At 35.0% G+C, this 27,546-nt stretch overlaps 1 protein-coding gene across 5 annotated transcripts; it reads left to right on the top strand.

Moving 5' to 3' along the window:
- Nucleotides 1-549: 549 nt before the first annotated feature.
- On the top strand, nt 550-25,829 carry LOC141695491 (protein NRT1/ PTR FAMILY 2.5-like). Of its 5 annotated transcripts, none has more exons than XM_074499732.1 (4): nt 550-899; nt 980-1,197; nt 25,181-25,392; nt 25,471-25,829. In XM_074499732.1, exons 1-4 carry the CDS (start codon nt 773-775, stop codon nt 25,493-25,495), a joined length of 582 nt encoding a protein of 193 aa, XP_074355833.1. In that variant the 5' UTR covers nt 550-772; the 3' UTR covers nt 25,496-25,829. The 5 variants fall into 5 exon arrangements, 2 of the variants coding, with proteins under 2 accessions (XP_074355833.1, XP_074355834.1); XM_074499733.1 differs by having other exon boundaries at nt 552-899; nt 25,181-25,376; XR_012564449.1 differs by lacking the exons at nt 25,181-25,392; nt 25,471-25,829 and adding an exon at nt 10,959-10,974 and having other exon boundaries at nt 566-899.
- Nucleotides 25,830-27,546: the final 1,717 nt, after the last annotated feature.

Here is a 27,546-nt window from a genome sequence, read left to right as displayed (position 1 = left end):
AAAATTAAAATAGAAAACTCATAGGAAAGGATTAAACAAATAAATATCTATTTTTTCATGGCAGGTCTTTGAACTAAACATTTATAAGTATATTACACAATTTGTCATATTACCTAAGCTTAAAAATAATTATTAAGTGTTGCTCAAAGTACATTAATTATTAAAATAAGACGGAGGAAAACAACATAAAAATGCCAGAGTAAAAAGAATTTGAAAGGAATTTAATCCATTAGCTATAGGACAAAGGGTAGAAAACACACAGAGATTTCTGATTTTACGTTTTGTTATAATAATATTGTCCGCCAATGAGCTAGGAACATAATTATATTCCTCCTCCCTGTAAAAAAAATCACAAATTCATATATTGTTCATCATCACGTGTCTTTTTAACTTTAATTTTATACAACGGAATATGTCTAAAAAGAAAAAGGACAATCATTGTCTGATTGTCTTCAATTTGAAGGAAATACTTTGCAGTGTCCTCTTATTAATGCTATCAGACTAGTACTCTTGAAACAAAGAATTAAGATTTTATTTGATTCCACTGTTTCGAATCAGATAAGTTATGTCCAAATCATAAAAATATGTATTTATTTAGAGCCACAAATTTTCGTCACTCAATTTTTAGTCGGCCCCTGTGGACAGAGCTAGATAGCTAATTATGAAGGTTCATCAGTGGGGTGCATGTGCTGAAGTTGGTAAAAACAGAGAAAGAGTATAAAGATACAGAGCCAGATAGATAGTATGTGTGTGAGTTAAAAAAATAAATACTATGAAATACTCAGAGTTAGAGCATGTGGAAGGCGAGTCTTCGGGGAAGAAGTTATCGGAAGAAGCACGGGAGGATTGCATGCAGAACAGTAAGCGTGGTGGCTGGACAACCTTTCCATACATTATAGGTATAATACAATTGTGGTCAAATTTCTACCAAGAATTGCAGTTTAATGTTATTTGCTCATACATGTACTGGAAAATGCAGGGACTGAGCTAGGATTGTCGCTGGCGGCTACAGGGTGGGGATGCAACCTGACGGTTTACTTGATCACTGTATTCAGTCTTAAGAGTATACATGCTACACAGATCAGCAGCATTGTTGCCGGATCCAGCAATCTGTTTCCCATTGCTGGAACTATTCTAGCAGACTCTTTCTTTGGCTCCTTCTCGGTCATCAGCATCTTCTCTATAATTTCCCTATCGGTAAAGTTCTTTGATTTTTATTCTTAAAATTGTCTGGAATACAGAAACACTATCAACATCTAAATGACACAAGTAAACAATAGTACAATGAAAGACGTCTGCATCTTAAATGGCAAAATAGAACAAAACAGAAATAGATCATTAACTTCGAAGGTAAAGAGGACATGCCGAGATTTCTATTTGAATATTGCTAAACAGAAAAGAATAGAATAGAGTCTATGCTAGTTATGTAGCTAGTTTAGAATTATGAACTCAAACGGTGACATGGCAAGTCCACTAGCAAGTAGCAACCCGAGACTCCAAGAAACGGGGTCACTTATGATGGAATAATTTGTCCACTATAGTAAGATATTTTGTAATAATACCTATGCTTAATATTAACTGTTGCTCAAATTACATTAATTATTAAGATAAACTAGAAGAAAAATGGCTAAATACAACCGGTCGACTGTTTTCGGTTCAATTTAGCTCAATACGACCGGTTTTTGGACCGTTTGTATTCGCTCGAGTAATATTTAGTAAACCCGTAGTATTTAGTACTAAATACGATCGACTAAATACAACCGGCTAAATACAACCCCTTAAATATGACCGGCTAAATACAACCATTTCCGGTCAAATTCAAATGTTCAGATATAACTCGATTTACCCACCCAACTAATTAAATTTTTCAATAAATTTTAAACAGCCCGCCCAAAAATTATATTCGACTAAAAATGATCAAAAGTAGGTGTTCAGTAAAATATTATTATTAATTTTGATTATATAATTTTTTACATTTTATAGGAGTATCCATTATTCATAATATTAAAATATTATTATTATTATTGTGTATTTAATTAATTATTTAAATTAAAAAATTTATTTTTGATAGCTCACTATTTTAATTTTAAGTTATTTGATAAAATAGGTAAGCTCTCTGTTTAAATGTTTTTAAAATTTTGCACATAGTAGTTTTTCTTAGCCATTTTAACATTTGTACAGTTCAACCATTCAATATTTATTCTAAATGGAAGAAACATTATAGGGTTAGGATCTGAACCCCTAAATTTAATTTTGTCAGATTAGTTAATAATTAGTTACGACAAACTTCATATCCGTACATTTGGATTACTCAAAACAAAAAAAAAGTTGGAAACTCAACCATAATTTATACCTTAAATCTATAACTATTAAACTACATATGTAACCATTTTATCTACATGAATTTAGCGATTAAGAACAATTTTATTATTAGCTCATTAATTATACATTAGAAAAGTATAGTGAAAATATAATTTTTGCATACGATCCAAATTTTTGTATTATATTCATTTGTACGTCGGAATATCAAAAAAACTTACATAAATTACAAAATACTTATAAATGCTCTAAGCGTACGGATATCATAATATATATATATATATATATATATATATATATATATATATATATATCAAAACATTCAGTTTGCTTTTTTAACAGTCAACCACTAGTTTGACTAATAATTCTAACTAATATTTGGTCGCATATTGATATTGCGATTTTTTAAAAATATTAATGAATGAACCTACGGATGTCAAGATCTATATATTTTAATGATATGAAAAAAATTTAGAATAAAATAAATATATTTGGTTTAGTTTTTAACAGTCAACTAGTAGTTTAACGAGTACTTCTAACTAGTTTTTAATCCCATATTTATGTTGCGATTTTTTAAAAATATTTATAAATGATCCTACTGCACGGATGTCATTATCTATATATTTTAGTCATATGACAAAAAATTTAGAAAAAATAAATATATTTGGTTTGTTTTTTTAACAGTCAACCAGTAGTTTGAATAGTACTTCTCACTAGTGTTTGGTCCCATATTGATGTTGCGAAATATATATGCTTGCTTTCAGAATCATAAAATCGTAGACTTTGGTTCCTAACTGCTTTTTAAGATTCACTACTCTCTTATTACGATCGTCAAGTTCCATTATTTCAATACTAAAAACCTTCATATGAGCTAAGAACCCAAGTTCACGTATATGACCAACGTGTGATTTTTTCTCAGTCCGTGCTTCATATGGTGTCTGTCGCAATAAAGGTCGAGCGGGATATACTGAATGACTAACGGATTCGCCCTGCAACATGGATGGAACCTGCACCTTCTTTCGTGTAACTCCTCGCCATATCTACCATATTTAGGTGTCTTCACTTTACGAAGCCATTTTGCCGAAGCGAGTACGGAGCAGTGAAATGCCTTATGATTCCTCCTTCCTTATAGTAGATTTAAAATCGTTTGACGAGAACTCCCATCTCCTGAATACTTTTAGCTTCCTGTTTGATCCATCTCCAACCTTAGCTAAAAAATTCTTGAATGCACTCAAAGCTTCGTCCATGCTCTTAAGCATGTAAATCCACATGATTCGACTATAGTCTTCCATCAAAAGAGAAAAGAATTTATTTTATGTAGGTCTTTCTGGAAATATTAGACCACAAAGATCCCCATGAACTAACTCAAATACTTTCTTCGCACTATAATTGCTTTATCTGAAATGATTTTCTGGTCAGTTTTGACATCGAACACCCATGGAAAATACGTTTAGGTTGAGTATTTTTAGGCAGCCCACATAACATTTGATTATTTGACATCAAAGCTCACCCGTCTAGTGACAAGTTCCTTAAAATTTGATTTTTGAATCATCATGTGATTACTTGTAAGTATCACAAATTTGACTCGTTGAGTAACATCATATTATTGTCTTCCTTCACCATTTGGAATGCGTTTTGGTACTACTCTTTACTTGTTGAGTAACATCATATTATTGTCTTCCTTCTCCTAATTTTACCAATAGGAGGGCATGCTCTTTTTTTTCCAATTCCTCTACTGGCTTCTTGTTTATGCTCCCTGGTTCGTCTAGGTTCCACGTAATGGCCAAGAATGTTGCAATTATTGCACCCGACTCTGCTTTTATCTCGTCCTCCACAACCATTCATGTATGATTGTTCATATGTTTCTTATTTATTTGTTCGCTTAATACATTTTACTCGTACACAAAAGCTTATCCTCGTTATTTTCTCTTTTTGACAATTTTTTCTTTGTCAATTATAGTTGCCCCCTAGTATTCTCATTCTGTCCTTCTAATTATTCTTCATGTGCCTTAGGTAACTCAATAGCCACTTCTACCGATATTATCTCCAGATATCCAAATTGTTCTATTGTTAATGCAATTTTAAAAATTTTTGAAGGAACTGTACGAAGCAGTTTCTCACCATATATAATCACCTATTTCTTCTCCAAGAGCCCGAATAGTCAATATAATGCCATTCAGTTTCATGTAAAAATCATCAAGTTGTTCGGGGCTGTTCATACTTAATGACACGAACTCGACTTTCAACATCTGAATCTTTGATTTTTTCATTCGTTTTGCGCCTAGACACATAATCTTGATCGCCCAGGCTTTCTTATCCATTTTCTTCACTGCAATAGATAACAACTGTTGGTGAGATTGTGAAGCTGTATGAACAGTAAATATGATAACTCAATACTTGAACATGACAGGTAAATAATACTACGTCTACATAAGAAATCAGGAAGAATTAAAGACAAGACATATATAAAGAATCAAAAGATTAGAAGAAGGTTTGAATTCTGTTTACAGGTCACTTAAAGAAGTTCATTAATATGTTCATGCCTTAGTGAAGAATAAAAGTTAAATACTTTCAGGGTTTTAGAAATGATGAAGATTCAATGTAAAAGTGCCACAAGAAGATTTCAGTGTATTAACATTGAAAGAAGATAGACAATGTTTGAAGCATAGGAATCTGAAGAACTGAAAACAAGATATAGATAAATGTTGAAGAAGACATCCGCAGTCTTGAACTTATACTCACTGTTAGGAATATGTGTATTAGTTTGATGATAAGTTAAACAAAATACTTAAGTAGAAATCTAGTGTTTGTAGCCTCAACGGATAAGACCATCTTGGCTATCCGTTGAAGTAGTAGCTTTACTTAGCAATAAGTTTAGTATTGTAGCACATTTCTTTCTCTGGATTCAAGTTGTAATTCTTAGATGTTGTAAGAAATTATCAGTCATGTTGACTACTAGTGGATATGCAAATAAGAGGGCTAATTATAAATATTTCATGCCTTGTAATTTTGTATAAGTGAAGAAGTATCAACTGATATTGAAGACCTTCAACGGATAAGAAACAAAGCTTCAACGGATGTCTCTAATGCTTCAACGGATAATATTCATCAACGGATGAGTGCTTCAACGGATAAAGACTTCAACTGATAATGCATCAACGGATAAAGCTTCAACGGATAAAGCCTCAACGGATAAGGCATCAACGGATGAAAGCTTCAACGAATGCTTAGTTCATTAGCAGTTGATAGTGACAATTCACAAGCTGACAGAGGCACATGGGTTGACAGAGACAAACTGGAATGTGGAAGCCTCTAGGAGGAATCAAGAAAATGCAGTATTTCCATTCTGATGCAAACAAGGAAGTATTCAAAGATCTACAGCCAAGCCTAAATTGCATTTGATAGAGAAATGAAGAAGAAACATGTGAAGAATCTTTTTAATTGTATTTTACAGTTTTGTCTTCACTTGTAAACTTGGTGTTATATAAACCAAGTAGCAGCTAGTAATTAGATAAGAATTTTCCTGAGCTGTTTAGAAATATCCGGAGAGAAAATCATCTAGTTTGTACTAGGAAGCAACTATGATTAAATTTTTTGAATCACAGATTTTCTGAAATAACACATCTCTGGTAGAACAACAAATCCACCATAAAAGTTTTTAAGTTCTTTGTGTTCTTTACATTTGTGTTTGAATATATATATGTCTGTATTTGCTTCAAGCAATTCACACACTTATTCTCAAAAACACTTAGCCTTAGAAACTGCTCAAAACTTGAAAAAGTTTTGAGATTTACATTCAACCCCCCTTCTGTAAATCTCATTGTTAGTCCACTGGGAATAACAATTGGTATCAGAGCTTGCTCTTAACATACAAAGAGGTTAAAGATCCATTCTGCTAACATCATGAGTAAGAAGGATATTGGTGTAAAGATTCCAATCCTGGAAAGAGATAACTATCATCACTGGAAGGTGAAGATGCATTTACATCTTCTCTCTCAAGATGAAAGCTACATCAACTGCATTGAGAATGGTCCTCACATCCCACACAAGGTGGCAACAGCTGCTACTGCAACAGTTGCTGTTGTTGCTGTTGGACAGTCTATTCCCAAGCCAAAGGCAGAATGGACTGTTGAAGATATTGAAGAGGTCCACAAGGACAAGAAAGCCATGAACATTCTGTTTAATGGCCTGGATCAAGATATGTTTGACAATGTCATCAACAGCCAAACTGCTAAGGAAATTTGGGATACTGTATAGCTTATCTGTGAAGGCACTGAGCAAATTAGAGAAAACAAAATGCAGCTTCTCATTCAACAGTATGAATATTTTCACTTTGAAGAAGGAGAATCATTGAATGATACCTTCAACAGATTTCAAAAACTGTTGAATGGATTAAAGCTGTATGGGAGAGTGTACCAAGTCAAGGACTCCAATTTAAAATTTCTAAGGTCTCTACCAAAGGAATGGAAGCCTATGACTGTTTCTCTAAGAAATTCTCAAGATTATAAGGACTTCACACTTGAAAGATTATATGGAATTTTGAAGACATATGAACTTAAGATGGAGCAAGATGAGCTGTTGGAAAAGGGAAAGAGAAAAGGAGGATCAGTTGCACTTGTAGCTGACAGTGAGAAGGTTGAAGCCAGGAATGAGGAAAAGACAATGCCAAGTCTCAAAATTGGCACAAGCAAATCAGAATCAAGCAAGGGTAGGATACAAAATTCCAGTCAATTCCAGTCAGGATGAAGCAAGGTTGTAGCTGAGGATGAAGACAATTCCAGTCAGGATGACTCTGATGATATTGATGAACATCTGGATTTCTGTCCAGGAGGTTTGCAAAGATGAAGTTCAGGAAAAATACAAAATTCACTAAGCCAAACAAAAACATGGTGGATAAATCAAAGTTCAAATGTTACAACTGTGGCATTAGTGGACACTTTGCAAGTGAGTGTAGGAAGCCAACTTCTGATAAAAAGAAATTTTAGCAAGTTGATTACAAAAAGAAGTATTTTGATTTGCTCAAACAAAAGGAAAGAGCTTTTCTCACTCAAGATGATTGGGCAGCAGATGGGGTCAATGAAGATGATGATATGGAATATGTCAACCTAGCCCTGATGGCTAATTCTGATGAAAATGAAACTAGTTCATCAAGCAACCAGGTAATTACTACTGATCTCTCTCAGCTTTCTAAACATGAATGCAATGAAGCCATAAATGATATGTCCAATAAATTATATCATTTGCGTGTTTCCCTTAAATCACTAGCTAAAGAAAACACTAGGATCAAAGAGAATAATGTTTTTTTAAGTGATAGGAATGCTGTGTTTGAGAATCAGGTAATTGAACTTGAAAAGATTAACCTTAAATGCTTGACTGTTGAGAGTGAACTAGAAGAAGTTGTTAAGAAGGTAGAAATTCTTTCTAAACAGTTAGAAAGTGAGCAAGAGGTAATCAAGGCCTGGAAAACATCTAGGGATGTTAGTGTTCAGATTGCCAAGGTTCAGGGAATTGAATCATTCTGTGAGAATGCCTGGAAGAAAAACAAAAAGGAGTTAGAATTAATTGATGGATTATCAACGGATGTGGAATCAACGGATGATGAAAGTTATCCGTTGAAGGAAGAAAAGGAGCATCCATCGAAGGCTCATCAATTAAAACAGGCAAGTAATTTTAAAAATAAAAATCTCAATAAGAAAAATGATTCAACTTTCAAGAACTTTGTCAAAGAAGGAGCCATCACATCCAAAGATGCCAGTAAGGTGAATATAGGACACATGACTTTAGATCAGCTGAAAAATAGGCTTAAGTTGGTTGAGGATAAGACGGAAACTAAAAGAAAATCTAAAAGAAATGGGAAGGTAGGGATTAATAAACATAACAATTACACACCTGATAGGTATGCTCCTAGAAAAAGCTGTGTGCATTGTAAAAGTGTTAATCACCTATCTGATAATTGCAAATCTGTTAAAAATACTCCCATGCCTTCAAATCCCTCCATGCCTAACATGTCTATGTGACCTCTGCATGCCACGCCTGTTATGTCTCATCAGAATCCCCATGCACATTTTGCAAACATGTCATATATTAATAATCCTTATTTTACTGCATTTAGTATGCCTCAAATGCCATACAATATGCCTATGTGGAATAACATGTTTGCACAATCTATGCCTTATCAAATTCAATCAAATGTGCTAAATGATTCTGTGACTAACCCTACACTTCAACCAACCACATCTGAGATCAAGGTTGACCCAAAGTTACCTAAGTCAAAAGATGCAGGAGGAATGAAGTCTAGGAAAAAGACTAACAAGGCTCGACCTAAGGAAACTTGGGTACCAAAATCAACTTGATTGATTTTGTTGTGTGCAGGGAAAAAGAAGGAATCTATGGTACTTGGACAGTGGCTGTTCAAGACACATGACAAGAGATTTCACCCTGCTCACAGAGTTTAAGGAGAGAGCTGGCCCTAGCATAACCTTTGGAGATGACAGCAAAGGATTCACTATGGGATATGGCTTGATTTCAAAAGAAAATGTCATCATTGATGAAGTTGCATTGGTTGATGGTCTCAAACACAACATATTGAGCATCAGTCAACTATGTGACAGAGGGAATACTGTTTCCTTCAATTCTGAAGCCTGTATTGTCACAAGTAAAAAGGACAATAAAGTGGTTCTAATTGGAGTTAGAAAAGGAAATGTGTACTTAGCTGACTTCAACTCTACAGATGCAGAATCCATTACTTGTCTTTTCAGCAAAGCAAGTGCAGTTGAAAGTTGGCTATGGCACAAGAAGCTGTCCCATTTGAATTTCAAGACAATGAATGATCTAGTCAAAAAGGACTTAGTTAGAGGAATGCCTCTAGTGGAATTCACAAGGGATGGACTGTGTGATGCTTGTCAGAAAGGAAAGCAAAAGAAAGTATCATTCAGTAAGAAGTTTAATCTGCAATTGATGAACCATTTCAACTGCTACACATGGATCTTTTTGGACCAGTCAATGTATTGTCAATTTCAAGGAAAAGATATTGCCTAGTGATTGTTGATGATTTCTCTAAGTTTTCACGGGTCTATTTTCTTGGATCAAAGGATGAAGCTAGTGAAATCATTATCAATCATATCAAGCAAGTCAACAATCATCCTGATTTCAAAGTAAGGAATATTATGAGTGATAATGGAACTGAGTTCAAGAATTTAACCATGAAGTTGTTCTGTGAAGTGAAAGGAATATGTCCTAAGTCCAATCATGTATGAGGATTTAGGAATAACTTTTATGTAATCTGTTTTGATTTCATTGATATTAATAAAAGACTTGTTTTGTTTTTATTACGGGCTTTATCTATTTAAGTGTTTAAATAAGATATACCATAGTTTAGAGTAAAGCTTTTTATGGATTATGATGAGATCATAATAGTGAGACCTAAAAAGATGATAACTCTAAACTTAAATAGTTCCTGGTCATAGGATTACTAACTGGTAATTAATAATCCGCAAAGATCGGTACATACTATGCTTGCTTCATTATGAAGGATGTCTGTTCTCATAGACATTTGTGTGGTGACACTATAGCTAGTATGTAGGCGCTTATTATAGAATAAGTTCACTGAACATGACTCGCACAGCTGAACAACTGATGGAGTTCACTCACGTGTCAGCAGTTGTTCACCTAGTGATAGTTGTACAAGTATCCTTAGATTTGAGGTCATCATAGTCATCTTGTGTACACTGAACTATGCTTTGGTTTAGTTCTTAGTCTCCAGGGACAATTATTAGGGCTCTACTGGGTATAGAAATTTGTACACAAAGATAGTGTATGATCAATAAAGGATCTACCCCTTCCAGTGAAGGAAGCGAATGTTCAAGGCTGATCCAATTATGCTAGTTCAGGAATCTCTGGCCAGAGTGAATGAAATTAGAAAGGAGTTTCTAATTTGCATAGAACTACGCAAAATAAATGGTAAGCAAGTAATTAAATTAGATAGGCTTGACAAGAGATCCATGCCTTGTATTTAATCGGGACATTGTAGGGTAGAAGGAGTTTATTGTACGGTAACTATTCACTGACAGGTTCTTGGTATTCTAAGCAGTGAATTCATATTATCGGGATAGTCGCGATATGTTGAGAAGCATCACTCACGATGTAGAATAAATGTGATTAATTAATTAATCATATTTAATAAATTAGAGACTTTATATAAATAATGATAAAATAGTTTTATTATTATTTATTTCTACTACCGGCTTAATATTGAACCTACAGGGTCACACCATAAAAAGAGAATGATTTAAAGGTGGAGGAATTAATTAATAATGGCTAAATAATTATTTATTTGTGAAATAAATAATTAATTGGCAAATTTAATAATTGATTAAATGAGATTTAATTGATTATAAATTAATTAAGAAAAGTTCTTAATATTATTAATTAAGGATTTAATTTTTGGAAATTAAATCAAGAGAGAATTATTTCTAAAGTGTTTAGAAAAAGGATTAATAATTAAAAGGTGTTTTAATTATTAATGAGAATAATAAATGGGATAATAATAATAATATTTATGGGAAAATTTCAGCTGAAAATTTTGCCTATAAATACACTATTATAGACCCTATTTTATTCTAACCCCAGAAACCCAAAAGTTTCAGAAAACCAAATTCTCTCCACCTCCTCCTCCTCCTAAAAGTCGTTTTCTTGGTGGATACCGGTGGAGTGCTTCACACTTGAGGAGCAACTGCTAAAGATCTCTGATCGTTGTCTCCAAATTATTTTTAAAGGTTAGATTCGATCCCTCGAATTTTTTATTCACGATTTATATGCTTTTATTTGGATTTTGTGTGTGTAAAAGTGTTTTTCCACGCCCCGCTGCGTTTAAAAATCCAACAGTGGTATCAGAGCATAGGTTGTATGCATATAGATCTGTGGTAAAAATTTCAGAATTTTATGTGCTTGTATGAATTAATTATGATTTTTACAAGTTATATCATGGATTAATTTTGTCTGATGAGAAATCGTTTCTTAGAATAATTTTGAATTTTCATCTGGGTTCTACAAGTGTTGTAGATCGTCTGGGTATTTTTTTCATAATTTTAGGATGTATAGATTTTTTATTATGAATTTTTGAAGTTCTTATAATTAAAATTCGTAATTTAATAAGTATAATTATATGTATATATAGTATATATATATATTTGTATCATCTGTACTACTTCTGCTCTGCTGCGGTAAAGATTAAAGACAGACAGACAAGGGAAGACATTGTCAGACACGGCAGGAACAGGCAAGGCGGCGCCAGGAACAGGCGCGTGTGGCGCACGCGCGCAAGAAGGCATGTTGCGCATTCGTAGAATGCGTGACACCCTTTATTGGCTGAAAAAGGGTGTAACGCATCACCGGAATGCGTTACAGGGCTTGTAACGCGTTCCTGTAATGCGTTACAGCCCGTCTGTTGATATTAAAATTGATTTTCTGGGAGTTTCGTAACTCCGTTTTGGGCGTGCAATATACCGTTGGATTCGTTTTTTCGAGACGGATCTAATGGAGTGATCTATTTTAGTTTATATTAAAGTTTTGAACTGTTTATATTCCATGAAGTGTTTTAAAGCTGTTTTTGATCGTTTGAATTGATTTTAAATGCTTCTTGTGATACATAGAGATGTATATTGCTTAGAACAATGTGCTAGATGATATAACATGCCTACCTTGATGTTGATTCATATTGATATATGTGATATATGCTTAGTTTATCATGCGATGATAGATTTAGGTGAACTTAAATGAACATAAGGCGTTTGTTAGACAACCTAGTATAGTGAAATTGTTTCATAACCTTAAGAATAATATTATGAATACAATCATGAGATTCTTGTGTTTGTGAAACACGTAATTGAATATGAATTTTTGATATGAGAGAAAGGATGATTCTGTCAACAACAGATTTCTATCTGTAAGAAAGGGTTATTAAGTGACGCCTCTTGACAATGCTCCACCCGATCTGGGAATCATCTGATTATTGATTATTGATTTGAAATATTTAATTTAAAAGGAAGAATCTCTTTATAATATGATTATGATTGTAACGTAATATAATCCCTTTAAAATTAAATAATATCAAGTAGTAATTGGCTAATGACACAACGGGCTTGTGTCGGTCATAGCCTTCCAACATGGTAGAATGTAGTTCTTATTTTTGAATCATTGTCGTTTCGTGCCACAGCCGAGGGCTTTGATTTCGAAATAAGAAATACTTATCTATTACATAGAGATGTGTACATTGAATAAGAATCTAAAGGTCGTTACGTGCCACAGCCGTGGGCCTTTGGGGACTGATTCAATAGTACGGAATGTTGGGTTAGACTTGACTTAGAATATTGAGTTTGTCGTGCCACAGCCGTGACTCAATTATTCAAGAGGCTAAAGTTTGATTAGGGAATAACATGAGATGTAATTGAAAAGAGTTGTCTGCCTATTGAACATTAAATGGCGTTTCGTGCCACAGCCGGGGTTGTGTGATGGAATGTAGGATCCCTATTCCCACTAGCATTATGAATGCTTAATTTTTCACGTAGGGGGTTGAATAAATTAGGAAAACTAGTGGGAGCCACTTATGAATAAAGACCCGATTCATATAGTGTTTTGAAATGAAATCAAATATTTGCTAAGTGTTGTTATGTGTTTATCATTTACAGATTTACTTTGTACGTTATGTCTTCTGCACTATCACTCAGGAGCATACTAGATGCTCACAAATTGACTGGTCCTAATTATGCTGACTGGCTTCGAAACTTGAGAATTGTTCTCAGGATTGAGAAGCTGGAATACGTGATTGACTCACCTAAGCCTACTGAACCTGCTAGTGATGCACATAATGATGAACATGTTGTGTATCATAAGTGGATAGATGATGCAAATATTGCTCAATGCATCATGCTAGCTTCCATGAACATTGAGCTACAGAAGCAACATGAACATATGGATGCTCACACTATCCTCGTGCATCTACAAGAGTTGTATGATGTGGCAGGGAGGACAGCTCGATATGAGATATCGAAGGAGCTGTTCGGGTGTAGGATGTCTGAGGGATCATCTGTGAATGACCATGTACTAAAGATGATCAATTTGATTGAACGTCTTGGACAACTTGGTTTTGCCATGGATGGGGAGCTGAGTCAAGACTTGGTCTTGCAATCGCTTCTGAGTTCGTTCTCGCAGTTTGTTGTGAACTTTCACATGAATAAGTTGGATGTCAGCCTGCCTGAACTCCACAACATATTGAAGACTGCGGAATCGAATTTTTCCCCTAAGAAGAGTTATGTTTTTCTAATTGGTGAAGGTTCCAATCCTAAGAAAAGGAAGAGGAACTCTTCCAAGAAGAAGAAAGTAGGTGAGAAAACGCCGGTTCCACCAAAAGCTGAAGACCCCGAGAGCAAAATTGTTTGCTTTCACTGTAACAAGGTGGGGCACTGGAAGAGGAACTGCAAGGTTTACCTTGCAGAATTAAAGAAGAAGAAGGGTAGTGAGACTACCGCTTCTGATTCAGGTATGTTCATGATAGAAGTGAATATGTCATTTCTACTTGGGTATTCGATACCGCATGTGGTTCTCATATCTGCAATTTGTTGTAGGGACCAAGGAGAAGTAGGACGCTTGAGGAAGAGGAGGTGATTCTACTGATGGAAATGGAGCAAGAGTTGCTGCTGAAGATGTAGAATCATTTCATTTACATAGGCCTACGGGCAAGACTATTGTTTGAAATAATTGTTATTTTGTTCCCTCGATTGTGAGGAATATTATTCCCATGTTAAACTTGGCTGGATTTTCATTTATTATTGAGAATAATGAATGTTCTATTCTTAGAGATAATATTCTTTATGGACGTGGTGCTTTAAATAATGGTCTGTAGGGTGCTTTAAATAATGGTCTGTATGTATGTGACATAATTTATTTCAGATTGAACAAACTAATAAAAGAAAAGGGATGATGAAAATCTCACTTCATAGTGGCACTGCAGTCTCCATTTAGTAGACATGGAGAGAGGGCTGCAAATTTGCTGGGAATGGTACACACAGATGTATGTGGACCAATGTCTACGCAAGCCATGGGTGGATTTTCATACTTCATTACTTTCATAGATGATAGATCTGGATTCGGATATGTGTTTGATGAAACACAAGTCTGAGGCCTTTGAAAAGTTCAAAGAATATAAGTATAAAGTGGAGAAACAAACCAAACATAGTATTATAATTCTTCGATTAGATCAAGGTGGTGAATACTTTAATGGAGTATTTATAGATTATCTCAAAGTAAATGGTATAGTCTCCCAGTGGACTCCTCCAGATTGGTATCTGAAAGGAGAAATCGAACTTTGTTAAACATAGTTCGGTCCATGATGAGCTATGCAAATCTTCCAGTATTCCTATGGGGTTATGCATTGGAAACCTCAGCATATTTACTGAATAAGGTGCCTTCCAAATCTGTTCCTCAAACTCCGTATGAGATATGGAAAGAAAGGAAACCGAGTCTTAAGCACGTTAAGATTTGGGGATGTCCAGCTTATGTCAAGTAAGTTGACCCAGATAAGCTGGAATATCGATCTGTAAAATGTAGTTTTATGGGATATCCTAAAGATACTTTAGGGTATTACTTTTGCACCGATCATCGGGTGTTTGTCTCCAGACATGCTACCTTCTTGGAAAAGGAGTTTATCCTTGAAGGAAACAGTGGGAGCAAAATTGAACTTGATAAAGTTCAAGAAGCACAAACTACTACGGATCAAATGGAAACACCTGTTCTGACTGAACAACCTTTTGTGGAACAGCCCATTCGTAGGTCAGGGAGAGTGTCTCGCCAACCTGAGAGGTATTATGGCCTTGTCATTGAGAATGACAATGAGTTGTCGATCATTGATGATGACGACCCTATAACCTATAATGAGGCTATGAGTAGTGTTGACTCAGAGAAATGGCATAGTGCCATGAAATCCAGAATGGAATCTATGTATACGGTATACGAAAGAATGATTGGAGCAGATGGCCAGGTGGAGACCTATAAGGCCAGGCTTGTGGCAAAAGGATTCAAACAAAGGCAATGGATTGACTTTGATGAAACTTTTTACCTGTAGCCCTGTTAAAATCAGTTCGGATTTTGCTTGCGATTGCTGCTTACTACGACTATGAGATCTGGCAATTAGCCGGATGGTTTTCTTTCCAAGAGAAATGAAAACCTAGTGTGTAAGCTACTGCGAACCATATGTGGTTTAAAGCAAGCTTCTCGAAAGATGGAACATTCGTTTTGATGAGACAATCAAAGAGTTTGATTTTATCAAAAACGCAGATGAACCATGCATCTACAAAAGGGTTAGTGGGAGCGCGATAACATTTCTTATATTGTATTGAATTAGAGTTGACATACATAACAACATAGCAGACCCACTCACAAAGCTACTTTATGAAAGTCACTTTGATCGTCATAATGACAGGATGGGTATTAGATACCAGAGTGATTGGCTTTAGTACAAGTGGGAGATTGAAAGGAATATGTCCTAAGTCCAATCATGTATGAGGATTTAGGAATAACTTTTATGTAATCTGTTTTGATTTCATTGATATTAATAAAAGACTTGTTTTGTTTTTATTACGGGCTTTATCTATTTAAGTGTTTAAATAAGATATACCATAGTTTAGAGTAAAGCTTTTTATGGATTATGATGAGATCATAATAGTGAGACCTAAAAAGATGATAACACTAAACTTAAATTGTTCCTGGTCATAGGATTACTAACTGGTAATTAATAATCCGCAAAGATCGGTACATACTATGCTTGCTTCATTATGAAGGATGTCTGTTCTCATAGATATTTGTGTGGTGACACTATAGCTAGTATGTAGGTGCTTATTATAGAATAAGTTCACTAAACATGACTCGCACAGCTGAACAACTGATGGATTTCACTCACGTGTCAGCAGTTGTTCACCTAGTGATAGTTGTACAAGTATCCTTAGACTTGAGGTCATCATAGTCATCTTGTGTACACTGAACTGTGCTTTGGTTTAGTTCTTAGTCTCCAGGGACAATTATTAGGGCTCTACTGGGTATAGGAATTTGTACACGAAGATAGTGTATGATCAATAAAGGATCTACCCCTTCCAGTGAAGGAAGCGAATGTTCAAGGCTGATCCAATTATACTAGTTCAGGAATCTCTGGCCAGAGTGAATGAAATTAGAAAGGAGTTTCTAATTTGCATAGAACTACGCAAAATAAATGGTAAGCAAGTGATTAAATTAGATAGGATTGACACGAGATCCATGCCTTGTATTTAATCGGGACATTGTAGGGTAGAAGGAGTTTATTGTACGGTAACTATTCACTGACAGGTTCTTGGTATTCTAAGCAGTGAATTCATATTATCCGGATAGTCGCGATATGTTGAGAAGCATCACTCACGATGTAGAATAAATGTGATTAATTAATTAATCATATTTAATAAATTAGAGAATTTATATAAATAATGATAAATTAGTTTTATTATTATTTATTTCTACTACCGGCTTAATATTGAACCTACAGGGTCACACTATAAAAAGAGAATGATTTTATGGTGGAGGAATTAATTAATAATGGCTAAATAATTATTTATTTGTGAAATAAATAATTAATTGGCAAATTTAATAATTGATTAAATGAGATTTAATTGATTATAAATTAATTAAGAAAAGTTCTTAATATTATTAATTAAGGATTTAATTTTTGGAAATTAAATCAAGAGAGAGAATTATTTCTAAAGTGTTTAGAAAAAGGATTAATAATTAAAAGGTGTTTTAATTATTAATGAGAATAATAAATGGGATAATAATAATAATATTTATGGGAAAATTTCAGCTGAAAATTTTGCCTATAAATACACTATTATAGACCCTATTTTATTCTAACCCCAGAAACCCAAAAGTTTCAGAAAACCAAATTCTCTCCACCTCCTCCTCCTCCTAAAAGTCGTTTTCTTGGTGGATACCGGTGGAGTGCTTCACACTTGAGGAGCAACTGCTAAGGATCTCTGATCGTTGTCTCCGAATTATTTTTAAAGGTTAGATTCGATCCCTCGAATTTTTTATTCACGATTTATATGCTTTTATTTGGATTTTGTGTGTGTAAAAGTGTTTTTCCACGCCCCGCTGCGTTTAAAAATCCAACATGAAGAAAATGGGATCATGCATGAGTTCTCAGCTCCAAGGACCCCACAATAAAATGGTGTGGTGGAAATGAAGAACAGATCACTAATTGAAGCTGCAAGGACAATGCTTGAAGAGTCAAAACTCCCAACTTACTTTTGGGCTGAGGCTGTTAACTGTGCAAGTTACACTCAGAATATTTCTCTAATCAATCAGGCAAAAGGCATGACTCCCTATCAATTATTCAAGAGAAGAAAACCAACTTTAAACTTTCTGCATGTCTTTGGTTGCAAATGTTACATCTTAAGGAATCAATCTGATCACAAAGGAAAGTTTGATGCAAAGGCTGATGAAAGAATATTTGTTGGTTATTCTGCTGGAAAATCATATAGGGTCTACAATCTAAGAACCAACATTGTCATAAAATCTGTGCATGTTGTGTTTGATGATAAAAAGATTGATGGACTAACATATGAGGGACATCATGAATGACTCAAATTTGACAATATTGAGATATATTGTGATGATAGTGAAGATGAGAATGATGAAGAAGGCATCTCAAGAAGAATTCAAAATCTGCCTTTGGATAATGCACAGAATGCTGCATCCGTTGAAAGTCATAATTCAGCTTCCGTTGAAAGAAGCAATGCAGCATCCGTTGAAAGACAAATTGCATCATCCGTTGAAGTTCATAATGAAGCATCCGTTGATCACAGTCTGTCAACGGATAATCAATTCACTTCATCAGTTGATAGAGCTCCCAATTCCTTTCAAAGGATCAGCAACTCAGGGGGAATTTCAACCAATCAACATTCTATCTCACATCATGACAATACTGAGGCAACCTCATCTAGAGCTAATCTACCACCTCAAAGGAAATGGACCAAGAATCACCCTTTTGAACTGATCATTGGTGATGCTACATCTAAAGTGCAAACTAGAAGGGCTACTCAAGATAAATGTCCGTATAGTAGCTTTCTATCAGAGGAGGAACCTAAGAGAGTGGAAGAAGCTCTATTGGATCCAGATTGGATTTTAGCAATGCAAGAGGAGCTAAACCAATTTGAAAGGAATAAAGTATGGAAGCTGGTACCCAAGCCAAAGAAGAAGAGTTCTATTGACACAAAATGGGTATTCAGAAACAAGATGGATGAAAATGGCATTGTCATAAGGAATAAAGCCAGATTGGTTGCTAAAGGCTATTCTCAACAAGAAGGAATAGATTTTGATGAAACATTTGCTCCAGTTGCCAGACTTGAGGCCATCAGAATCTTTCTAGCCTATGCAGCCCATGCCAATTTCAAAGTCTATCAAATGGATGTCAAGAGTGCATTTCTAAATGGGGAATTGAGGGAAGAAGTTTATGTAAGCCAACCTCCAGGATTTGAAGATCCAAACTTTCCAGACTATGTGTATTATCTGTTGAAAGCACTCTATGGACTAAAGCAAGCACCTAGAGCCTGGTATGAGACTTTGTCAAAATTCCTTCTAGATAATCACTTCACAAGAGGTACTGTTGACAAAACTCTCTTCTTTAGAAATGTAAATGGCTCTAAAATACTTGTTCAAATTTATGTATATGATATTATATTTGGATCTACTGATGATAAGCTTTGTAAAAAGTTTGCTAAGTTAATGCAAAGTAAATATGAAATGAGCATGATGGGAGAGCTAACTTATTTTCTTGGTTTACAAGTTAAACAAGTTAGTGGTGGAATTTTCATTAGTCAAACTAAATACATTTATGATCTTTTAAAGAAGTTTGACTTAATGGATTGTTCATCTGCAAAAACTCCCATGGCCACTGCCACCAAGCTTGAATTAAACAAGGCTGAGAAGTCTATGGATATTTCAAGTTATAGAGGCATAATTGGCTCACTTTTATATTTAACTGCTAGTAGACCTGATATAATGTTTTCTACATGTCTCTGTGTTAGATTTCAAGCTGACCCCAAAGAATCTCACTTAGTGGCTATTAAAAGAATCTTCAGATATCTCAAAGGGACTCCAAATCTAGGAATTTGGTACCCTAGAGAGTCTGGTTTTTATCTAATTGGCTACTCAGATGCAGATTATGCAGGCTGTAAAATAGACAGGAAAAGCACAACCGGCACCTGTCAATTTCTAGGGAACAAGCTTGTGTCATGGTTCAGCAAGAAGCAAAATTATGTTTCTACATCAACAACTGAAGCTGAGTACAAGGCTGCTGGTAGTTGCTGTGCAAAGATACTATGGATGAGGAATCAACTATTTGACTATGGTTTGACTGTGGACAAAATTCTAATATTCTATGACAACACAAGTGCCATTGCCATTATTGAAAATCCAGTGCAGCACTCAAGAACCAAGCACATTAATATCAAGTACCACTTCATTAGGGAACATGTGATGAAAGGTACAGTGGAACTTCATTTTGTTCCAAGTGAAAAGCAGATTGCAGACATATTTACCAAGCCACTTGATGAATCAACATTCACAAGATTAGTAAGTGAGCTAGGTATGCTTAATTATTCATAAATTTATGTCCTCTATATAATATGCATTGAAGCCTGAAATAAATTTGCTGCAAGAACAAAGTTGGCTTTAAGAAAGACCTATCCTATCAATGGATATTCCCTATCCGTTGAAAGCCAAAATTGTTCTATCAACGGATGTTCATTATCCGTTGAAAGACAAATACATTTCTGGTAATTTTATCCCTCAACGGATAAAATAGTGTTGGTCATCAACAGGTAACTATTTACCTTATCCGTTGAAGTGTCAAATCAGTTACTTTCAGTAAGTCACAACCGTTGATTTCTTTACTTAACCGTTGATACAGATATACACTATTGTATGTATTTGTTTTAAAGGCAGTTTAGAATTTCTACAGTTTTATTTATTCTTGAACGGCTGTAATTTACTTAAAAGTATCATTTTATTTATGTTTTAATTCAAGAAAGTATAAAAGCCCATTGAACTCTTATTTTCACTTTACGCTTTCTTGCAATTTTCATTCTCCTTCTCTCCCAAAATTCTCAAGTTTTTCTCTGCAACCTCTACTCACAACAATGGCACCAGTAGTCAAAATTATGTCTCAAACATGATTTATTTATGAAAAGAATAATTTTGTAGCCTTGGTTGAAAAGAATGAAGCCCATTCTGATTATCACAAGATGATGGACTTCATCAAAAACTGCAAACTGAGCTATGCAATGCTGGAAGCCCCAACCATCTACTGTGAGGTGATTGAGGAGATTTGGACAACTGCAGAGTTCAACTCCACATATATGACTATTGCCTTCTCTCTCAAAGGTAATGATTATTGTATTAACTGTGATGATATACAATCTTGCTTTAAGTTGCCTGAGAATAATGCCATAACACCACACATTGATAAAGATGTATCTGATATGTTAGATTCCATAGGCTATGCTTTTGATTCTACTAGTTTAGGTAGCATTAGAAGGAAAGGCCTTAGGAAAGAATGGAGTTTTCTTGGAGATGCCTTTATCAAGGTTTTCTCTGGGAAGATTAGCAATTTTGATGCCATAACTTCATCTATTGTTAATATGCTCTATATGCTAGTTTCTGATAGGTACTTTAATTTTAGCAACTGTGTCATACTAGAATTAGGTTCCATATTAGGTAACAAAGCTAATAGACCACATAACATCTACTATGCTAGATTCTTTATGTTATTGGCTAACCATGTTGCTGAAGGATTGGTCATATCAAATGAGAATAATAAACTCAAATGCCGGGCACAAGAGAAAAGGGTCTTTGCAGACCTTGTGAGAATGAACCTCAACAACCAGGTGTCATTGGTATATTTGCCAATCATGAATGCACCACAGGTAAGTGAGGTAAACACTTATATAACTCCTACTATTTCCAACCTCATTATTTCTTCGTCTTCCAGTGTGGCAATGGAATCTGTGTCTTTGTCCAAACAGGTTCCTACCAAATCCACCAAAACTAAAGTTTCAAAACTCAAGTCAAAGAAAACTACCTCTGTTGTTTCTCAAAAGACAACAGTTGTAACAACTACCATAAACCTTGAAGGGAGTGAACAGGGTGTGAGTGGTGAGGGGAGGGGTGAACATCAAAAAACCCCCCAGGATAAGGTGGGAGAGGTGAGTGGTACCCAAGCCAGCCAAGCTACAGTCTCTCAAAAGACTGTGGTGGTTCAAAAGGAGTCAAACACATCCTTAGTTGCATCCTCCCAAAAGGGTGCAACTATTGAAAATAGTCCCCAACCAGGGACACAGAACAAACGAGGGAGGGACACTGAAGCCACACATTCACCAATTAAAGCCTTTTCAAGGAAGAAGAAAGCCAAGACCCTAGTTTCCACACAAGGGGCACACACAGCACAGATACATCCACCTGTATCTGTGCCTTCTCAAATTCAGCTTGATGTGATTCCAGAAAATGTGGAGTCACAGCCCCATTCTCTCATAATAGAAACACACCAATCATCAAACTCTCCATCACCCTCTCTGGATGTGGATATGATATTCACATGAATTCCTGATTCTCCCTCATTAAAACTCAGGGAGGAGCCCCACTCAAAACCTGATGATCATCATCTTTTAGATGATTTGTTGGATCATCAGCCAATTCTTTCAGATATAGTTGAAGAATATGTGTTACCTCACTTAAAATCAATTCACACAGATTCAACAATTATGTCACTTTCTATATCTACATCTTTTCCTTCTTCAACGGATATCTCTCATCCGTTGACAAATGGTTGTTCTTCAACGGATAAGCTTAACAGCAGTTATCCGTTGATACCATCAGTTTCCACTTCAACGGATACTCCCTATCCGTTGATGGTCTCTACACACATAACTGAAACAATTCCAACTGTAGAAGACATGGTTACTGTACAATCACTTTTAGGTTTGAGGGAAGGGAGTGATCTTTTGAGTGAGAGGATGGGTTGCTCCCAGTAAAAAGGAGAGGTTGAGAGTCACCATATGCATGCTATTTCTTCCAGCATGGCAAAAGTGAGTGAGGGGAGTGCCACCTTAGAAGGTAAAGGTGAGGGTGTGTGTGAGCCAGGGGGAGCCCCTGATGCAAGAACATAGAGTAAATGAGAGAAAGGCAGGTACAGAAGCTATAAGGGTGGATCCAGCCATTGTTAGTGAGTCAATGACAGTGGATGATGCAGAAAAGGAAAGACAATTTCAACAAAATTACAAAGTTGTAATTGATAACATTTCCTTGGATGCTGACACTTTTACTCATCCTGTTTTAGCCTATCAATTATTGGCTGCTCTGGGCAATGTGGAGGCAGAACAGACTTTAAACATTGTACACACTTCAGAATCTCTTCTCAGAGACAAAGCTGCTGTTAACAAGCTACCTTCTCAAGCTGGTGAGCCATCTGAAGAATTTGAAGAACCTTACAATACCGTTGATGACTAAACATTTATGTTGCGCGCGAGTCTACTTTGGACCAATAGTGATTTTTCGGGTACACACTTTTATCGGGGTGGAAAACCAAGGGTAAATTAGGTTGTCTTAATTGCCAATTCTGCACTTCTTTATCCAATTTGAAATATAGTCGAAAAGTTTATAATATGAACCACCAAAAATTTCTTCCTCCTGACCATAAGCATAGATCAGATTGTAGAAGATTTTAACTACACCTCCATCATTTGGAATGGACATTGAAGCACTATTATCTCGATATGAGAATTATTTCTAGAATCGTGATACAAAGGAAAGAAAAATGAGTCAGGTTGTCCGTTTAAAAAGAAGTCCATCTTTTTCAGTTACCATATTAGAGGGAAAATTTAGTTAGGCATAGTTTAGATGTCATGCATATAGAAAAACATATGTGTGATAAAATATTAGGGACTTTGTTGAATATTGGCGGCAAGACGAAAGATCATCTCAGCGCTCAAAAAGTTCTTTAAGAAATGAGTATTCAGAAGGTTCTTTACCCTATGAGAATTGGTGATAAGAATCAATACGAAATGAGAGCGACAATTTTTGACATGACGAAAAAAGAAAAGAAAAGATTATGTTCAGTGTTCCAGAATGCGAAACTTCCACATGGAACCGCATATAATATTAGTCGATGCGTGCAAATTAGTGAAATAAAGATGTTTGGGTATAAAATTCATGATGTGCAATTTATGCTTTAGTATTTACTATAATTTGTTGACGTTAAGACCTCAATACAGATGTTGCAATGACTTTGATGAGACTGAGTGCATTTTTTGGGGTTATGCGACAAAGTGATTGAGTTGGAAGATATTCCGAAGTTGCAAGCAAAAATAATAGAAATGCTCTGCCAATTAGAAACTATATTCCCACCTGCCTTTTTTGATATTGTGGTTCACCTTCTAGTTCACTTGTGAAAGAAAATGGAATTCGGAGTACCAGTGCACCTTGGATGGATTTTTGGAATTGACTGATAGCTGGGTAAATTAAAGTCGTATGTCAACAATAGAAGTAAACCAGAAGGGTCCATTGCTAAAGGGTATTTGGCAGAAGAGTGCATGGAATTTTATTCTAGATTTCTAAGTGACGCTATTAAAGCAATGATAAAAGAGAACATACAAGATGGTAAATATGTAGAGTTGGCATAAAAGGTTTAAATTAATGGTCAAAGATACATGCTTTTTAACTGTGGAAATGGCAAAATTAAAAAGATGATTGTGTAAAGCCGATCAAAGCCGATTCCTAGTATTTATTCAATTAAATAGAGTAGTTTAAACTAGTACTATGTAACACTAATAACTTTTTATTTATGAATTATAGGGAACATCGTACCTTACTTGATAGTCATGAAAAGTGAAAGAGGTACACAAGAAAAAGAACACAAATAAAAGAATTTCACCACTGGTTGAAAGATGGGGTATAAAACCGAAAAAACCTTCACCAAAATTATTAATTTTGGCAAGGGACCCCAACGAGCAGCTAAGAAGTTTACTGGCTATGTCATAAACAGATTCAGATTCCATATAAAGAAAAGAGATGCCAACTGTACTACATAAAATAAGGGTGTCATTTTGATAGCCATAACCACCAGTTTTATGAGTTATAAAGATAAAAACCCAATAATCGGAGATGTTACTTACCATGGAGTAATAAAATAAATTACTAAATCAGATTATTGGGGAACAATTTTGGTAGTTCTGTTTCGTTGTTTTGGTATGAAAAGGATAAGAATTGTTATAGGCTTACAAGGATTGAAAATAATTTGCATTTTATTGTAAATAAACTACCGAAGGAGTACCATGACATAGGAAAAAAATCTGATGTTCCTGAAGATGTTTATGGACCCACTATACGCGATGCATAATTGAACTCTGAATATGAGAACCATATCAGAATGATGATGTCAATTGGTGTATGGATTACATGCCGAGTGAAGTGTGCCTTTAATTTTCTAGTGGAGATGAAGCAGACGATGAATTTTTTGAATTAATGGACTTGCTATTTTTTATTTATTTTCCTTATGGCATGTGCCTTTCTCGTAATGCAATCTCTTATGTGTAACTGATTAATATTGTGTTGTAATCAGTACCACTAAACATTGTGCTTGTAATTATTCTCGTGAAACCTTCTCGTACTTATTCATGACTGTTTGTATATATATTGATATTTATCAAAATTGACCTTGTACTTATTAAATGTTGCCTTCTTATACTGGTTACATGTATGGATTAATGAATTTTTTTGTTTTTTTCCTTCTCAGGAAAAATATTTTTTTCTCAGGTCCTACGACAAGATATTGACCCCATTAATTATGGAATATGTGAAAGATGATCTTCGATATACTAAAATTGGAGGAGTATATGAAAAGAAACAAGTTGAAGGTTGGAAATTAATCGCTACTAAAGTAGAAGCAATTCGTGTTGGAGAAATAATGAACCGTGGTTCTTACAGAAAAGGTGAAGAGAAAATCAGGTGACAAGATAATTTTGGTTTTTTCGTATGATAATAGCACCATATGATTTTACACATTTTTGTGTGGTTTTAATGCAGGGGAAGATTGATGATTTCAAAATAAAAAGAAGGCTCAAAGTGGAAGAAAATCAGAGACAAATAAAAAAACTTATTGAGTTTGTTGAACCCTCAACAAAATCAAAAAAATGAAAAAGGCCATACTGGTATAATCTGATATGGAATTGGAATTTGATAGTCCTTTTGTTTCGGGACATGACATTTTAAGTGATGAAGAAGACGTCCAGGTAATGATTTCCAGTGTGTGACATTGTATTTTCTAAAAATAATATCATAAAGTCGTATATGAAATGGTGTTGACCTTATTTTACTACTTTAGCGAAAAAAGAAAATTCAAAAGGAGAAGGATGTAATGATTAGATGAACAATTCGCTTTTCAATTAGAAATGCTCAAAAGGTAGATGTCTCAATTTATTTAAATTCTATATGTTTTATAAAAATATTTGTAGAATGTATGCGTGGTTATCTGATTTTTTTTTCATGACGACTGGTGGGGAGAAATTACCACCTACCTTAGAACAACAACTAGTCCCTCTTCAACACCCTCCACTGCCTCTACCCCCCACCACCTGTTGATTTTACCACGCTAGAAAGGGTTTCGTATAATCAAGAAATTGGTACGATGGAGGCTTACTCGGAAGTGCAAAAACAAAAAATGGAAATGAAAGAGCAAGTAACACATTCCAATGTTGTGAATATCTTGGAATCTCATCACATTACCAATGACGAGTGTATTTGAGACATAATTTTTAATTTATAATTACTGGTTTTATTCAAGTAAATTCTTGATTAAGTGAAATAATTTGTCTATACTTTCATAGGTGAAAGTAGTACATAAATTCAAAAGCGCAGAGGACCTACGAAAATAAATGATATCATCACGTGGAAGCTTGAGGATAATCCATTTGTCTAGTTAAATTCTTAATTCCAGTCTCACTAAACAAAGATAAATTAGCTAATGAAGTGAGTAGTTTATTGGAGACGATAGCTCTTTTATACATTGTAGTTGATTTCAATAATTGATCTAAAGTTCAAGAGGAAGAAAAAAATGGATGCAGGGAGTATGTCAAGGTAAAAAGCATTATTTTTATTTTTCATTGACCAGTTGAATTTTTCATTATATTTGTAAAATGAACTATTGGTTATTTATTTAGTATATCAATAAATTATATTTTTAATTAATTAGTGGACTAAAAAAAGTATTATTCCTAAGGAAGGTATATATTGGGTGTTGAACACCCTTGATGACAATTAGAGGTTGTATAAAAGCCGTTAAGTCGAATTACTTTAAGAAGTTCAATAATGACATGTACCATATAAACAGAAAGCATGTAAACATTCTAATGGAACACTTCACGGTGCTGCTGAAGTACTGGAGTGATGAAGATGTGCAAAACAAAGTTGAAAAAATGTAAACAATTATAAAATGCTGAGTGATACTCATACTGTCGGGCATACAGTTTTGCCTAACTTCGCAGTACAATGATATGCTAAGCCCTTGATCATTTTTTTACGAATTAAGTTCATTTCTTTACGAATGGTAATTCTATATTTTTTTACATTAGAATAACTAGTAGCGCTATTATGTTGTGTTATGGCGGGATTATGATCATGTATGAGACATGTCCATATTTTGTGAAAGCTGTTCCTATGCAGATTGATATAGGTACAAAGAAAATGAAGAAGTTGGGGGATGTTCAAATTTTGGTCGGCGACATGGTTTGTGAAGTTGGATCACAGGTTAGCGACTCATCTCTACAAGGTAGCGAACTAGGTAATTTTCTTGTTGGGCCTAAATTAATGTCTACAAGGGTTGGAAGCGCTGCTGGAACTCAAGTCAGGATGGATTTGATGTGTGGCCGACTGAGCGTCTACACATGGTCATCAGGTTTTGGTGACAAAAGGGGGAGAAATTGTGGAGGTTTATCTGATCAACTTATGGTAGTTGGTTGGGTTTTGCAGTGGAAGTAACCGCAAACGAATTTGCATCCTTGGTTCATGGGCGTTGATTTTGCTACTTGGAGAAACGGACTTCTCAGAATTGTTGATGATTTTATGAGGACGTCCAACTCAGGAGCTGTGGGAGGGTTTGTAAAA

Source organism: Apium graveolens, chromosome 11, assembly GCF_009905375.1.
Source record: "Apium graveolens cultivar Ventura chromosome 11, ASM990537v1, whole genome shotgun sequence".
Lineage (NCBI taxonomy): Eukaryota > Viridiplantae > Streptophyta > Magnoliopsida > Apiales > Apiaceae > Apium > Apium graveolens.
The sequence above is the reverse complement of the archived record's forward strand: the minus strand, read 5'-3'. Positions and strand labels throughout refer to the sequence as shown.

Excerpts from the sequence above, each read along its gene's own strand:
- LOC141695491 (XM_074499732.1), top strand. The coding sequence starts at position 773 with ATGAAATACTCAGAGTTAGAGCATGTGGAAGGCGAGTCTTCGGGGAAG. Across the intron at positions 900-979 it reads AACCTTTCCATACATTATAG|GGACTGAGCTAGGATTGTCG; the intron begins GTATAATACAAT and ends TGGAAAATGCAG. Across the intron at positions 1,198-25,180 it reads TCTCTATAATTTCCCTATCG|GAAAAATATTTTTTTCTCAG; the intron begins GTAAAGTTCTTT and ends TTTCCTTCTCAG.